Raw genomic sequence first — 14,313 nt, 5'->3', positions numbered from 1 at the left:
GTTGAAAACAACTTGTAGCTTCATTTTCGGTTGTTTGAAATTGGAATCAACTTGTAGTTTCATTCTTGACTCGTTTGAGCTTGAAAACAACTTGTAGCTTTATTATTGACTAGATTGAAGTTGGAAACAACTTGTAGCTTCATTCCAGACTCGTTTGAAACTGAAAATTACTTGTAGCTTCATTTTCGGTTGTTTGAAATTGGAATCAACTTGTAGTTTCATTCTTGACTCGTTTGTGCACGGAAACAATTTTAGCTTCATTATTGACTAGATTGAAGTTGGAAACAACTTGTAGCTTCATTTTTGGTTGTTTGAAATTTGAATCAATTTGTACTTTCATTCTCAACTCGTTTGAGCCCGAAAACAACTTGTAGCTTCATTATTGACTAGATTGAAGTTGGAAACAAGTTGTAGTTCAATTTCAAACTCGTTTGAAATTGAAAACAACTTGTAGCTTCATATTTGGTTGTTTGAAATTGGAATCAAATTTTAGTTTTATTATTGATTCGTTTGAGCTTGTAAACCACTTGGAGCTTCATTATTGACTAGATTGAAGTTGGAAACAACTTGCAGCTTAATTCCAGACTCATTTGAAGTTGAAAACAACTTGCAGTTTCATTTTTGGTTGTTTGAAATTGGAATCAACTTGTAGTTTCATTCTTGACTCTTTTGAGCTTGGAATCAACTTGTAGCTTTATTATTGACTAGATTGAAGTTGGAAACAACTTGTAGCTTCATTCCAGACTCGTTTGAAGTTGAAAACAACTTGTAGCTTCATTTTTGGTTGTTTGAAATTGGAATCAAATTGTAGTTTTATTTTTGATTCGTTTGAGCTTGTAAACCACTTGGAGCTTCATTATTGACTAGATTGAAGTTGGAAACAACTTGCAGCTTAATTCCAGACTCATTTGAAGTTGAAAACAACTTGTAGTTTCCTTTTTGGTTGTTTGAAATTGGAATCAACTTGTAGTTTCATTCTTGACTCGTTTGAGCTTGGAATCAACTTGTAGCTTTATTATTGACTAGATTGAAGTTGGAAACAACTTGTAGCTTCATTCGAGACTCGTTTGAAGTTGAAAACAACTTGTAGTTTCATTTTTGGTTGTTTGAAATTGGAATCAACTTGTAGTTTCATTTTTGACTCGTTTGAGCTTGAAAACAACTTGTAGCATTATTATTGACTAGATTGAAGTTGGAAACAACTTGTAGCTTCATTCCAGAGTCGTTTGAAACTGAAAATTACTTGTAGCTTCTTTTTCGGTTGTTTGAAATTGGAATCAACTTGTAGTTTCATTCTTGACTCGTTTGAGCTTGGAATCAACTTGTAGCTTTATTATGGATTAGATTGAAGTTGGAAACAACTTGTAGCTTCATTCCAGACTCGTTTGAAGTTGAAAACAACTTGCAGCTTCATTCCAGAGTCGTTTGAAACTGAAAATTACTTGTAGCTTCATTTTCGGTTGTTTGAAATTGGAATTAACTTGTAGTTTCATTCTTCACTCGTTTGTGCACGGAAATAATTTTTAGCTTCATTATCAACTAGATTGAAGTTGGAAACAACTTGTAGATTCATTCCAGACTCGTTTGAAGTTGAAAACAACTTGTAGCTTCATTTTTGTTTGTTTGAAATTGGAATCAAATTGTAGTTTTTTTTTTGATTCGTTTGAGCTTGTAAAACACTTGGAGCTTCATTATTGACTAGATTGAAGTTGGAAACAACTTGCAGCTTAATTCCAGACTCATTTGAAGTTGAAAACAACTTGTAGTTTCATTTTTGGTTGTTTGAAATTGGAATCAACTTGTAATTTCATTCTTGACTCGTTTGAGCTTCGAATCAAGTTGTAGCTTTATTATTGACTAGATTGAAGCTGGAAACAACTTGTAGCTTCATTCCACACTCGTTTGAAGTTGAAAACAACTTGTAGTTTCATTTTTGGTTGTTTGAAATTGGAATCAACTTTGTTAGGAATCAATAATTTTTGATGATAACATAAACATTTTTGTAACATGTCTTACTTAGAATCTTTATCAAATTTCAGTTGTAATTGTTACATTTCTTGTCTTTGGGAATTATCAACGGATGGGTAGAATAGGATGGCTAATTGTAAATATCCAATGCCATGTAATTTTATCTAAGTGAAGGATATTCAACTGATGAGATGTAACTGTTCAACTGATAAAGACTGGATGATGTTTCAACTGATGAAAATCAAGCATTCAACTGAAGACAAAGTGTTCAACGGATAATGCTGAGGAATTCAACTGATAAGACTGGAACAGCATTCAACGGATGGAGTTTGTAATTCATTCAACTGATGAGCCAGGCATTCAACTGATAAAGTCAATAGCAGTTGAAAGCAACCAGAACCTTCAACTGATGAAGCAAAGAGCAGTTGAAAGTGACTAGAGCTTAAGTCTGACAAATCACATGGATCGAATTACACTAAAATAGACATGGAAGCCTAATTAGGAAAATAAAGAAGAAGCAGAAACATACTTATCTCATGCAGTGCAATCTGGATCAAATCAAGATGATGGTCAAAGATGAAGACATCTCAGAAAGCATGCATAAGACAAAGTTGTGCAGCATTGTTTTTAGATTAGAGTGCATTTTGTAATCTAGCTAAAAGCTTTGTAAAACTTGGGGTATATAACCAAGTTAGTAGCATCAGTTGAACTTGTTCAAATTACTTGAGAGAAAAATCTGAGAGTTAGAACTTGTTGAGTGATGAACCAGCAGCTGTGCGAATTGTAAACAATCCACAGATTCTTCTATATAAAATCTCACGGGTGGATCATTCAATCCACCCGTATTTTTAATACTTGGTGTTTTTCTGTTTACTGTGTTCTTAGTGTACCATTCTTGAATCTTTTAAGTTTGTAAAAGATTGTATTCAACCCCCCCCTTCTACAATCTTTCTCATAGTTGGTGTAAAATAACAATTGGTATCAGAGCCAGGTTCCCAACAAACAGGGAAAAAGATCAACACTGCTAGAGAAAGATGGGAAAGAAGGATGCTGGAGTGAAGATTCCTGTTCTTGACAAAGACAACTATTTTCACTGGAAAGTGAGAATGCATCTGCATCTGTTGTCCATTGATGAAAGCTATGTGAACTGTATTGAAAAAGGACCTCATGTCCCCATGAAGGTCTGCACAAGTATGGGAGCTGATGGTGAAGACATGGTAGGTAAGATGATTCCAAAACCTATCCATGAATATTCTCAAGAAGATACTGAAGAAGTGCACAAGGACAAGAAAACCATGAATCTTCTGTTCAATGGTTTGGATCAAGAAATGATTGATAGTGTTATTAGCTGCACAAGTGCCAAAGAAGTTTGGGACACCATCAGGACCATCTGTGAAGGGAATGAGCAAGTTAGAGAAAACAAGATGCAGCTTCTGATTCAACAATATGAGTCATTCCATTTCAAGGCTGGTGAAAGTTTGAGTGATACATTTAACAGATTTCAAAAACTGTTAAATGGTCTAAAGCTCTTTGGAAGAGTATATCAAGTTAAGGATTCAAACTTGAAATTCTTAAGGGCTCTTCCCAAAGAATGGAAGCCCATGACAGTCTCTCTCAGAAATACACAAGAATTTAAAGATTATACTCTAGAGAGACTGTATGGAACCTTAAAAACTTATGAGCTTGAAATGGAGCAAGATGAAGAGATTGAGAAAAGCCAAAAGAAAGGGCATTCATCTGTGGCTCTAGTTGCATCTCTGGAGGATACTGTCAAGGACAAGGGAAAGTCTCAAGTTGAAGAAACTGAGAAGTTGGTCAAAGAGGAGAGCTCAGAGTCAAGCAAAGGAAGAAGAAAGGAGAAAGAAGTAGCTGATTCTGGTGAAGAAAGTGATGGAATTGATGAACATCTAGCCTTCCTGTCAAGAAGATTCTCCAAACTGAAATTCAAAAAGAATTTTAATTCTGCAAAATCTTTTAAAGGCAATCCCAAGTCTGATAGAAGCATGGTAGACAGATCAAAATTCAAGTGCTTCAACTGTGGGAATGCAGGTCACTTTGCAAATGAGTGCAGAAAGCCTAAAGTTGAGAAAAAGTCAAGTGAAAACATTGACTACAAAAAGAAATATTATGAACTTCTCAAACAAAAGGAAAGAGCATTCATCACAAAGGATGATTGGGCAGCTGGAGATGATTCTGATGAAGAGGAGGAGTTTGTCAATCTAGCTCTAATGGCCAACTCCACAGATCAAGAAGAAAACACTGGAAGCAGCAGTCAGGTATTCACTACAAACTTAGTTGAGTTAACTAAAGATGAATGCAATGCTACTATTAATGAAATGTCTACAGAATTGTATCATTTGCATGTTTCTTTAAAATCTCTCACTAAGGAAAATAGTAGGATTAAGGAAGCTAACACCTTTCTTAGTGATAGAAACAGTGTATTAGAAGCTCAATTTATTGAGTTTGAGAAGCTTAAAATTGAGTGTCAGACAGCCAAGGATGATCTCTTGGTTGTTCTGAAAAGAGAAGAGATCATAAGAAAGCAGCTTGATAAGGAACAAGAGATTATTGCCAAATGGAAGTCTGGTAGGGATGTTTCCACCAATATCATCAACATGCAAGGTAGAGAGACCTTTGTAGAAAATGAGTGGAAGAGGAATAAGAAAGTGCTTGAGAAATCTGAGAATAGTTCAGGTGATGAGAATACTGATGATGATCATCAGTTGAAGAACAAAGACTCAACTGATGAGAGTCATCAGTTGAACAAAAACTCATCAGTTGACAAGAGTGTTCTCAAGAAGCTTAACAAGAAATATGGTCCTGTTAAAAAGAATTTTGTTAAAGGTGAGAATAGTTCTTCTGAGACCAGTGATAGTGTTAATAACACTCTTCATTCTAGTAACAAGAACAAGAAGAATTTGGATACTAATGAGCATAAATCTGAGGAGACTAAAAAGAAGAAAGGAAATAGAAATGGCAAAATAGGAGTTAACAAGCACACCAATTACACTCCCAATGCTAGTGCTCTTAGGAAAACCTGCAGCAAGTGTGGTAGTGTAAATCATTTATCTGCTAATTGTAAAACTGTGGTTGCTCCTAATTTATCTTTGCCTATTCCCATGACATCTGTTCCTCACATGAATTTATCTGCTATAAACATGATGCCTGGTTTATTGCCTCACAATCCTTATTCTCAGCCTAACATGCCATATATGTTCAATCCTTATTTTAATGCCTTTAACATGCCTCAATTTCATTCAAATTTGCATGGAATGAACAATTTATGCATGTCTCAAAGGCCTGTGTTTGAAAACAGAGTTGATATTCCAACTTCTCAACCAAAACCAAAGATTGAACCAATTCAATCCAAGGAAAAGGTTGAGAAAGTGGAAAAGGCTGCTAAGACTAACAAATCTGGACCCAAAGCAATTTGGGTACCAAAATCAACTTGATCTGTTTGTGAAATGTGTGCAGGGAAACCACAAGAAGAATTTGTGGTACTTGGATAGTGGATGCTCCAGGCACATGACTGGTGATTCCTCCCTGCTCACAAAGTTTGTGGAGAAAGCTGGCCCTAGCATTACCTTTGGAGATGACAGCAAAGGATATACTATGGGATATGGCTTGATTGCAAAAGAGAATGTCATCATTGATGAAGTTGCATTGGTGTCTGGTCTTAAGCACAACTTGCTTAGCATCAGTCAGCTCTGTGACAAAGGTTACAAAGTTAATTTCACTCCTGCAGCCTGTGTTGTCACCAAAGGAGATGACAACAATGTGGTTCTGATTGGACAAAGGAAAGGAAATGTGTATGTAGCTGACTTTAATTCTGTAAAGTCTGAATCTATCACTTGCCTTCTCAGCAAAGCAAGCTCAGATGACAGTTGGCTATGGCATAAGAGACTGTCTCATCTAAATTTCAAAACCCTGAATGAGTTAGTAAAGAAGGACTTGGTAAGAGGTCTACCTAAGCTGGAATTCTCCAAAGATGGACTTTGTGGAGCTTGTCAGCTAGGAAAGCAAAAGAGAAGCTCTTTCAAAAGCAAAACTCTTTCATCAATTGTGAAGCCCCTTCAGCTCTTGCATATGGATTTGTTTGGACCAGTCAACATAATGTCCATTTCAAAGAAGAAATATTGCTTAGTGATTGTTGATGATTTTTCTAAATTCACTTGGACTTTCTTCCTGCATTCTAAGGATGAAGCTGGGAAAATCATCATCAATCATATCAAAGCATTAAACAACAATCCAGATGTCAAAGTTGGAAGGATAAGAAGTGACAATGGAACAGAATTCAAGAACTCTGTGATGAAAGAATTTTGTGAAGAAGAGGGAATTACTCATGAGTTCTCTGCACCAAGAACTCCACAACAAAATGGTGTTGTTGAAAGGAAGAATAGAACTCTTATTGAGGCTGCAAGAACCATGATTAATGAAGCTCAACTTCCAACCTATTTTTGGGCTGAAGCTGTGAACACTGCTTGCTTCACTCAAAACATTTCACTAATTACCAAACCTCATAATCTAACTCCCTTTCAACTCTTCAAAGGAAAGAAGCCAACAATTAGCTTTCTTCATGTATTTGGATGCAAGTGTTATGTTCTAAAGAATCAAGGTGAAAATCTTGGAAAATTTGAGGCCAAGGCAGATGAAGCTATTTTTGTTGGATACTCTGATGGAAAATCATTTAGAGTGTATAATCTGAGAACCAACATTGTTATGGAATCAATCCATGTGGTTTTTGATGATAAGAAGATTCAAGGATTCTCAGATGAAGGATTTCATGATAATCTCAGATTTGAGAATGAAGGTGAAGGTGATCTGTATGACAGTGATGATGATGATGACATTATTCAAAATGTTGGAATTAATCCTGGAATTAATATTCCAACTGATGACTCTCTGGTCCAAGGAACAACTGCTATTGGAAACTCAACTGAAGCATCAGTTGAAACTACATTGGAAGGATCAGTTGAAACATCTCAAGGATCATCAGTTGAAAGAATGTCTCAAAGTTTCAATCAGTCTAGAAATAATGAGATGTCAAATTTAGGGGGAGCTTTCCAACATGGAAACCTAAACTTCAATAATGAAGCCACATCATCAAGACAATCACTTCCACCACAAAGAAAGTGGACAAGGGATCATCCTTTTGAGCTGATTATTGGAGATGCAAATGCATCTGTACAAACAAGAAGAGCAACTCAAGATGAGTGTTTGTATAGTGCATTCCTTTCACAGGATGAACCTAAAGTCATAGAAGATGCTCTCAAAGATGCTGATTGGGTTCTTGCTATGCAAGAAGAATTAAATCAATTTGAGAGAAACAATGTATGGAAGCTGGTACCCAAACCTAAAAACAGAACTATTGTAGGAACAAGGTGGGTATTCAGAAACAAGGTGGATGAGAATGGAGTTGTCACCAGAAACAAGGCAAGGCTTGTTGCTAAAGGGTACTCTCAATCTGAAGGAATTGATTTTGATGAGACCTTTGCACCAGTTGCAAGACTGGAAGCAATAAGAATCTTCCTGGCCTATGCTGCTCATGCAAATTTTAAAGTTTATCAAATGGATGTCAAGAGTGCTTTTCTAAATGGTGAACTGGAAGAGGAGGTATATGTCAGTCAGCCTCCTGGTTTTGAAGATCCAGAATTTCCAGAGTATGTTTACTTTTTATTAAAAGCACTCTATGGACTAAAGCAAGCACCAAGGGCATGGTATGACACTCTGTCTCAATTCTTGTTAGATAATCATTTTTCTAGAGGAACTGTGGATAAAACACTATTTTACAGGAATGTAAATGGTGCCTTTATTCTGGTTCAAATCTATGTAGATGATATAATTTTTGGTTCTACAGATGAGAAACTTTGCAAAAAGTTTGCTAATCTAATGAAAAGTCAGTATGAAATGAGCATGATGGGAGAGCTCACCTACTTTCTTGGTTTACAAGTTAAACAAGTAAAGGAAGGTATATTCATAAATCAAACTAAGTACATTTATGATCTACTTAAAAAGTTTGATTTATTGGATTGCAAAGAAGCTAAGACTCCCATGCCAACAGCCACTAAATTAGAATTAAGTCCTAATGAGAAATCTGTGGACATCTCTAATTATAGAGGCATGGTTGGTTCTCTTTTATATTTGACAGCTAGTAGACCAGATATTATGTTTTCTACATGTCTCTGTGCTAGATTTCAATCTGATCCTAAAGAATCACATCTTATTGCTATAAAAAGAATATTCAGATATCTTAAGGGAACACCAAATCTTGGTATTTGGTACCCTAAAGACTCTGGATTTGATCTAATTGGATATTCAGATGCTGATTTTGCAGGATGCAAAATTGATAGAAAAAGTACAACTGGCACCTGTCAATTTCTTGGTGACAGATTGATTTCTTGGTTTAGCAAAAAGCAAAACTCTGTATCAACCTCTACAGCTAAGGCTGAGTACATTGCAGCTGGAAGCTGTTGTGCACAATTATTGTGGATGAGAAATCAATTACTTGATTATGGATTAAATCTCTCAAAAATCCCAATATTTTGTGACAACACCAGTGCTATTGCTATAACTGAAAATCCAGTACAACACTCAAGAACCAAGCACATTGACATCAAATACCACTTCATAAGAGAACATGTGATGGCTGGTACTGTTGAAATGCATTTTGTTCCAAGTGAAGAACAGATTGCAGATATTTTCACAAAGCCTCTTGATGAATCCACATTCACAAGGTTGGTAAGTAAATTAGGTATGTTAAATTTCTCCTAATTTAGAGTGAATTTTTCTGTAATTTGGCAGCCAGAATTTGATTAATTTTGATTTATCAAAATTGAATTAATTATAATTCTGGATAAAGTCTATAATATTTCAACTGATGAACTAGTGAAATTGTTTCAACTGATGCTTGAAACAATATCCTCTTGCGTTGTTTTTCATTCAACTGATGACACCAGTTGAAGACGCCTTCAACTGATCTTCATCAGTTGAATAGGAAGTTTAAAGAGGCGCTTATCTCATCCGTTGAAAGTATTATCAGATCTGAGCCGTTGAAATTTCTTTTGTCTCTCACTTACTTTATACACACGATCGTGTGTGTAATTTTTGTAGAGATAAATAAGAGTAATTTCTTCTCAACGGTAATTTCTCAGCCAATCACAGCAATTTTCTGAGAAAGTATTTAAGTGTTTTAATTTATTTTCACTTCCTTTCATCTCACTCTTTCGAATTCTTCAAGTTCTCTTCTCTCTCTGTGCAAAAGCAAACTCTAATTTTTCCTCAAGCTCTCTCTGTAACTACAATGGCACCAATGAAGAAGTATACGGCTCCAAGTGGGTTTATTTATGAGAAGAACAACTTCGCATCATTTGTGGATACCAAGGCTGTGGAGGAGAAGGAGTATCACAGGATGATGGAGTTCATCAAGTCAAGCCAGCTCTCTTATGCTATGCTTGAAGCTCCTATCATCTACCATGAAATAGTAGAAGAGATGTGGACCTCTGCAGAGTTTAATAGTGAGGATGAAACTCTAACTTTCTCTGTCAATAATAAAACTCACTCTGTCAATGCTGATGTTATGAAAGCATGCTTTAAGATTCCTGAAGATACTGTTTTATCTTTGCCTAGTGATAATCAGTTGGTTAATTTACTTTATGCCATGAATTATGTTTTGCCAACTGATGCCTTAGGTAAAATAGAAAGGAGGGGTCTTAGGAGAGAATGGAGTTATTTATGTGATGCTTTTATTAAGGCATTTTCTGGTAAGATTAGTAATTTCAATGCTCTCACTTCCCAGATTTTACAAATGCTTTACATGTACCTGACTAATGAATATTTCAACTTTGGTGGTTTGATGATCCAAGAAATTGGGGAGAAACTAGGTGATAAAATTGATAGACCTAGGAATATTTATTATGTCAGATTTTTCATGATGCTAGCTAACCATCTCAACAAAAAGCTAGTTATTACTAACAAGGAAGCCAAGCTTCCCAGTTTTGTGCAGGAAAAAAGAGTCTTTAAAGACCTCTTCAGGATGAATTTATATCCCTCCTTGGAGGTGGTGTACCTGCCAACAATGGAGGCTGGAAAGCACAAAGAGGTACATGGCTTTCCTACTACTCTTTCTCAACCCTCACCTTCTTTGCTTTCTGCCATCAGGGCTGTTGAAGAGGCCCATCAACAGTCCACACAAGTGGCAAAACCCTCTAAAAACAAGTCTTCTAAACCAACCTCAGATGCCTCCCAAAAGACATCTGTTGTAAAATCCAAGAAACACAAACCTGAGGGGAGTGTGATTGGAGGTTGTGAGGGGGAGGGAAAGGGTGAACATAAAAGAAGCCCTAAGCATAAGGATGGAGAGGTGTGTGTTAACCAGCCTGGCCACTCTGCAGTCTCCCAAAAGACTGTAGATGTTAATATGGAATCAAACTCATCCCTAGCAGCATCCTCCCAAAAGGATGTTGCTATTGAAAATAGTCCCCAACCAGGGACACAGTTAAAAAGGGGGAGGGACACCACTTCTTCACCAATAAAAGCCTATGGGAGAAAGAAGCTAAGAAGTGACAAACTGAAGCACTCTGCACACACACAGGCATCCATTCTGGATTTTATGCCTTTAACTTCTCAAAGTCAGATTGATGTGACTCCAATAAATGTGGAGTCACAGCCCCCTTCTTCATCTCAACCAATCACTCATATTTATGATCTTACCATCTCTACTACTCAAACACAATCCCCAACCTCTTCTGTGGATGTGGAATTAATTCACACCACACTTGTAAATTCTCCATCTTTGGATTTCATGGAGAAGCCCCCATCTGAGATTGATCATCATCATTTTGATGATTTGTTGGATCTTTCTCTTCCATTTCCTTCCTCTGTGACAATGTGTTCTGTGGATTTTCCTTTAAAATCAATCACTACAGACTCAACTGTCACAGCCTCTAAACCTATTTCTTCATCTTCTTCAACTGATCTCCCTCATCAGTTGACAAGTGTTTGTCCTTCAACTGATATGCTTAACAGCTCTCATCAGTTGAATGCATCCTCTACTCATGTTTCAACTGATGTCCCTCATCAGTTGACAACTGCTGCTACTTCAATTAATTTACCTTTTTCTACAGCAGTTGATCACATGGTAGCACAAACACTTCTAGGATTGAGTGGAGTGAGCTATGGAGTGGAGAGGCAGCCTAGTGAGCTGGCAAAAGGAGAGGGTGTGGAGAGTCTGGCATTTTCTTCAAGCCAGGAAAAAGGAGAGGATAAGAGTGACCCTTTAGTAAGGGTAAGTGAGGGAGAGGTGAGTTGTGTGGTGAGCCAAGGGGAGCCCTTGATGCAAGAAAAGAGAGATAATGAGAGAAATGCAGGTGTCAATGAAGGGTTTAGTGAACAAGAGATTCAAGCTGAATATAGATCCATATTGGATAGTGTTTCACTAGACCCTGAGACTTTTACTCATGGAATGTCTTCCATTCAAGATTTTGCCAGATTGGATAATCAAGCAGCTGAGAGGCACCTTAATCTGATTCACACTACATCTTCTATGCTTAGAGCAAAGGAGGCATTTACAGCTCTGCCTGCCAATGCTGGAGATGATTTTCATTATGATGATAGTGATGAAGACCTCAATGATGCTCTTGAGGAATCCCTTGGTGAACAACCTACAACTTCTCTACCTTCATGGCTCTCCATGCAGTCTGCCAATGCAATTGTTGTTAGCATGGAGCTGGAAAGGCAAGCCTCCACTCTTCTTCAATCACAACCTGGAAGCTCATCCTCCTCTCAAGCCATCTCTGCCACCATTGCCAGTCAAGCTCTGGAAAACCTCAAGCTTCACAAATATCAATCTCTCCACTTTCAGAAAGAGATAGAGCATCTCAATTCTCTCATTGCCTCTGTTAAGACTGATCTGACCAAACAAATTGATGAAAAGCTTCCAGCTCAGGTCAAATCAGCTCTTCTGAATCTGCACAAAAACAACTCCAATTGGAAAAGCAAGTGGAAGCTCTGGAAGGAAATGTCTATACCTTAAACTCTAGAATGGATGAGATGTTGCAGCATCAAAGAATTCAGACTGGACAGCTTCAACATCTTCTTCTTGCCTCTGGTGTTTCACTTCCCAGTTCATCCCCTACACTTGCTGTTAACAAAAAGGGGGAGAAAGAATTACCAACTCCTGCAGAATTGATCAGTCAAATTCCTCCCCCTTTCCACACTGAAAGGGAAAAGCAGAAGATTGCAAGGATGAAAGAATTGGACTCCATTGCAAAGAGAGTGGCTCAACTGGGCAAGAAATCTTCCACATCTTCTACAGCCACCACAGCTCAAATCTCTTTTCCAACCACAACCACAATTCTCAGGGTGATTACACCTGAGATTGTCATCCCTTCCAAGTCAGAAAAGGGTGAGCCATCAATTGTGAATGAATTCAAGCCCATTCTGTTTCCAAACAATTGTGGTTACTCCAAGCCTGGGAAAGACTCAAGCTCAATCTACTTTCCACTAGCCAGGCCTGACAAAAATGAGTACAAGCTTTTGGGCCAAGAAATCAAAAGTTATAAAGACTGTGCAGATGTGACCTTAAAGGCTCATTTTGCCATCATCTACAGAGAAGGCCAGAAGCTGTTTATTGGAACTGGCCATCCTCACTACTCATTTGCAAAAGCTGAAGAGGTGGCCAGAGAATGTGAAAAAGAGGAGTTTGAATCCCAACTCTCTTTGAACCAAATAGAGGTGGATGAAAGGTATGCTATTGAGCTGGAAGAGGAGTTGGCAGCTGAGCTTTTAAATGAGAAAGGATTGCCTCTTGAATCTTCTCCAAAGAAAAAGAGAGTCAAATCTAAAACTAAGATGCCTGAGGCAGCCAAGAGAAGAGAAGAAGTGCCAGAAAAGCCTATCTCAAAGCCTTCTTCTCCAATCAAGTATACCACAGTAGTACATCCAAATGTCAACTTCCATGATGAGCCAATAATGCCAAAGGAGGAGCCAATTGACTTGGAAGATATTCCAATTCCAGCTTTTCTTGTCCAAGAATCTTCCAAGCCAAAGAAGAAAGTCAAGTCTGTGGCTAAAAGGATGGCTAACCCTCCCAAACCTCCAAAAGAACCTGAGAAACCCTGATGACTATCTCATCATTGCTAACATTGAAGAAATTTCTGAGTTGGATCTGGAGCTGGATGATCTTCAAGAAGTAAGGGGAATAGAAGCAACTTCAAAGTTACCTGAAAGATTGGTATTCTTACAAAAACAAGGGTGATGTCATCTGGCCCTTCACAAGAGTTCGGAATCTGAGGGATTCAGTTCTCTACAACAAAAATAATGGATCTAGAAGAGGACTGGAGGATTTACACCACCTGCAAAGCAAATGGTAGAAAAGAATCCTTGAGATCAGGAAGGAATGGAATTCAGAGCAGTCTACAAAGAAGGCTGAAAATTCCCTACACTGGAAAGAAAATTCATCATGAACTACCCAGTCATGGAATTTAGGGACAATCAAGGTGTTAGGAGAGTTTTCAGACCTAAAGATCAACTCAAGGTTGCTAGCTTGAATACTCTGAAGACCTCCAATCCAAGCTCAACAACAGGATAGTGATGAAGAATGGTTCTACAGGATCTTTCAGAAGCAAGATTAATATTCTTGAAGAAAAACTTAAGTCCAGAAGAAGAAGATCTTCTAGAACAAGTAACTGCTCAGGAGGAGGAGGATGGGAGGAGGGGGAGGGAGGAGTGGAGGAGGAGGAGGAGAGCTGAGGAGGAGGAGGAGGAGGGGGGAGGAGGGAGGAGGAGGAGGAGGAGGGGAGGAGGAGAGGAGGAGGAGGAGCTGGGGAGGAGGAGGAGGAGGAGGAGGAGGCGGAGGAGGAGAGAGGGTGAGGAGGAGGAGGAGGAGGGGGGGCGGAGGAGGGAGGACGGAGGAGGAGGAGGCGGAGGAGGAGGCGGTAGGAGAGGAGGAGGAGGAGGAGGGAGATGTGATGATGAGAGGAAGATGGTTATGATAGCATCGAAGTGGATAGTGGAGAAGAATATTGATTGATGTTGTGATTCTAGCCAATTTTCTATTTTTGTTGAATTAAAACGATTTTCCGGGTAATTTTAGCTACTTTAATTAGTGCTTTTTCACAATTCCATGGTTTTAGCCGATTCCATGGTTTTGGAATCTTACTAATGCTAAATATGTTGTGTTGGTGCAAGAATATTGATTGATGTTGTGATTCTAGCCAATTTTCTATTTTAGTTGAATTAAAATGATTTTTCGGGTAATTTTAGCTACTTTAATTAGTGTTTTTTCACAATTCCATGGTTTTAGCTGATTCCATGGTTTTGGAATCTAACTAATGCTATATATGTTGT

At 37.9% G+C, this 14,313-nt stretch overlaps 1 protein-coding gene across 1 annotated transcript in view; it reads left to right on the top strand.

Moving 5' to 3' along the window:
* The window catches only part of LOC108201308 (uncharacterized), a 45,780-nt gene extending 31,784 nt beyond the window's left edge, over positions 1-13,996 (top strand). Inside the window, exon 6 of the mRNA XM_064085172.1 lies at positions 13,610-13,996. Coding sequence (XP_063941242.1) covers positions 13,610-13,996 — 387 coding nt within the window. The remainder of the gene's footprint in view (positions 1-13,609) is intronic.
* Positions 13,997-14,313: the final 317 nt, after the last annotated feature.

This window comes from Daucus carota, chromosome 9 (assembly GCF_001625215.2).
Source record: "Daucus carota subsp. sativus chromosome 9, DH1 v3.0, whole genome shotgun sequence".
Classification (NCBI taxonomy): domain Eukaryota; kingdom Viridiplantae; phylum Streptophyta; class Magnoliopsida; order Apiales; family Apiaceae; genus Daucus; species Daucus carota.
Note: the sequence above shows the minus strand (reverse complement) of the source record. Positions and strands in the feature narration are given on the sequence as shown.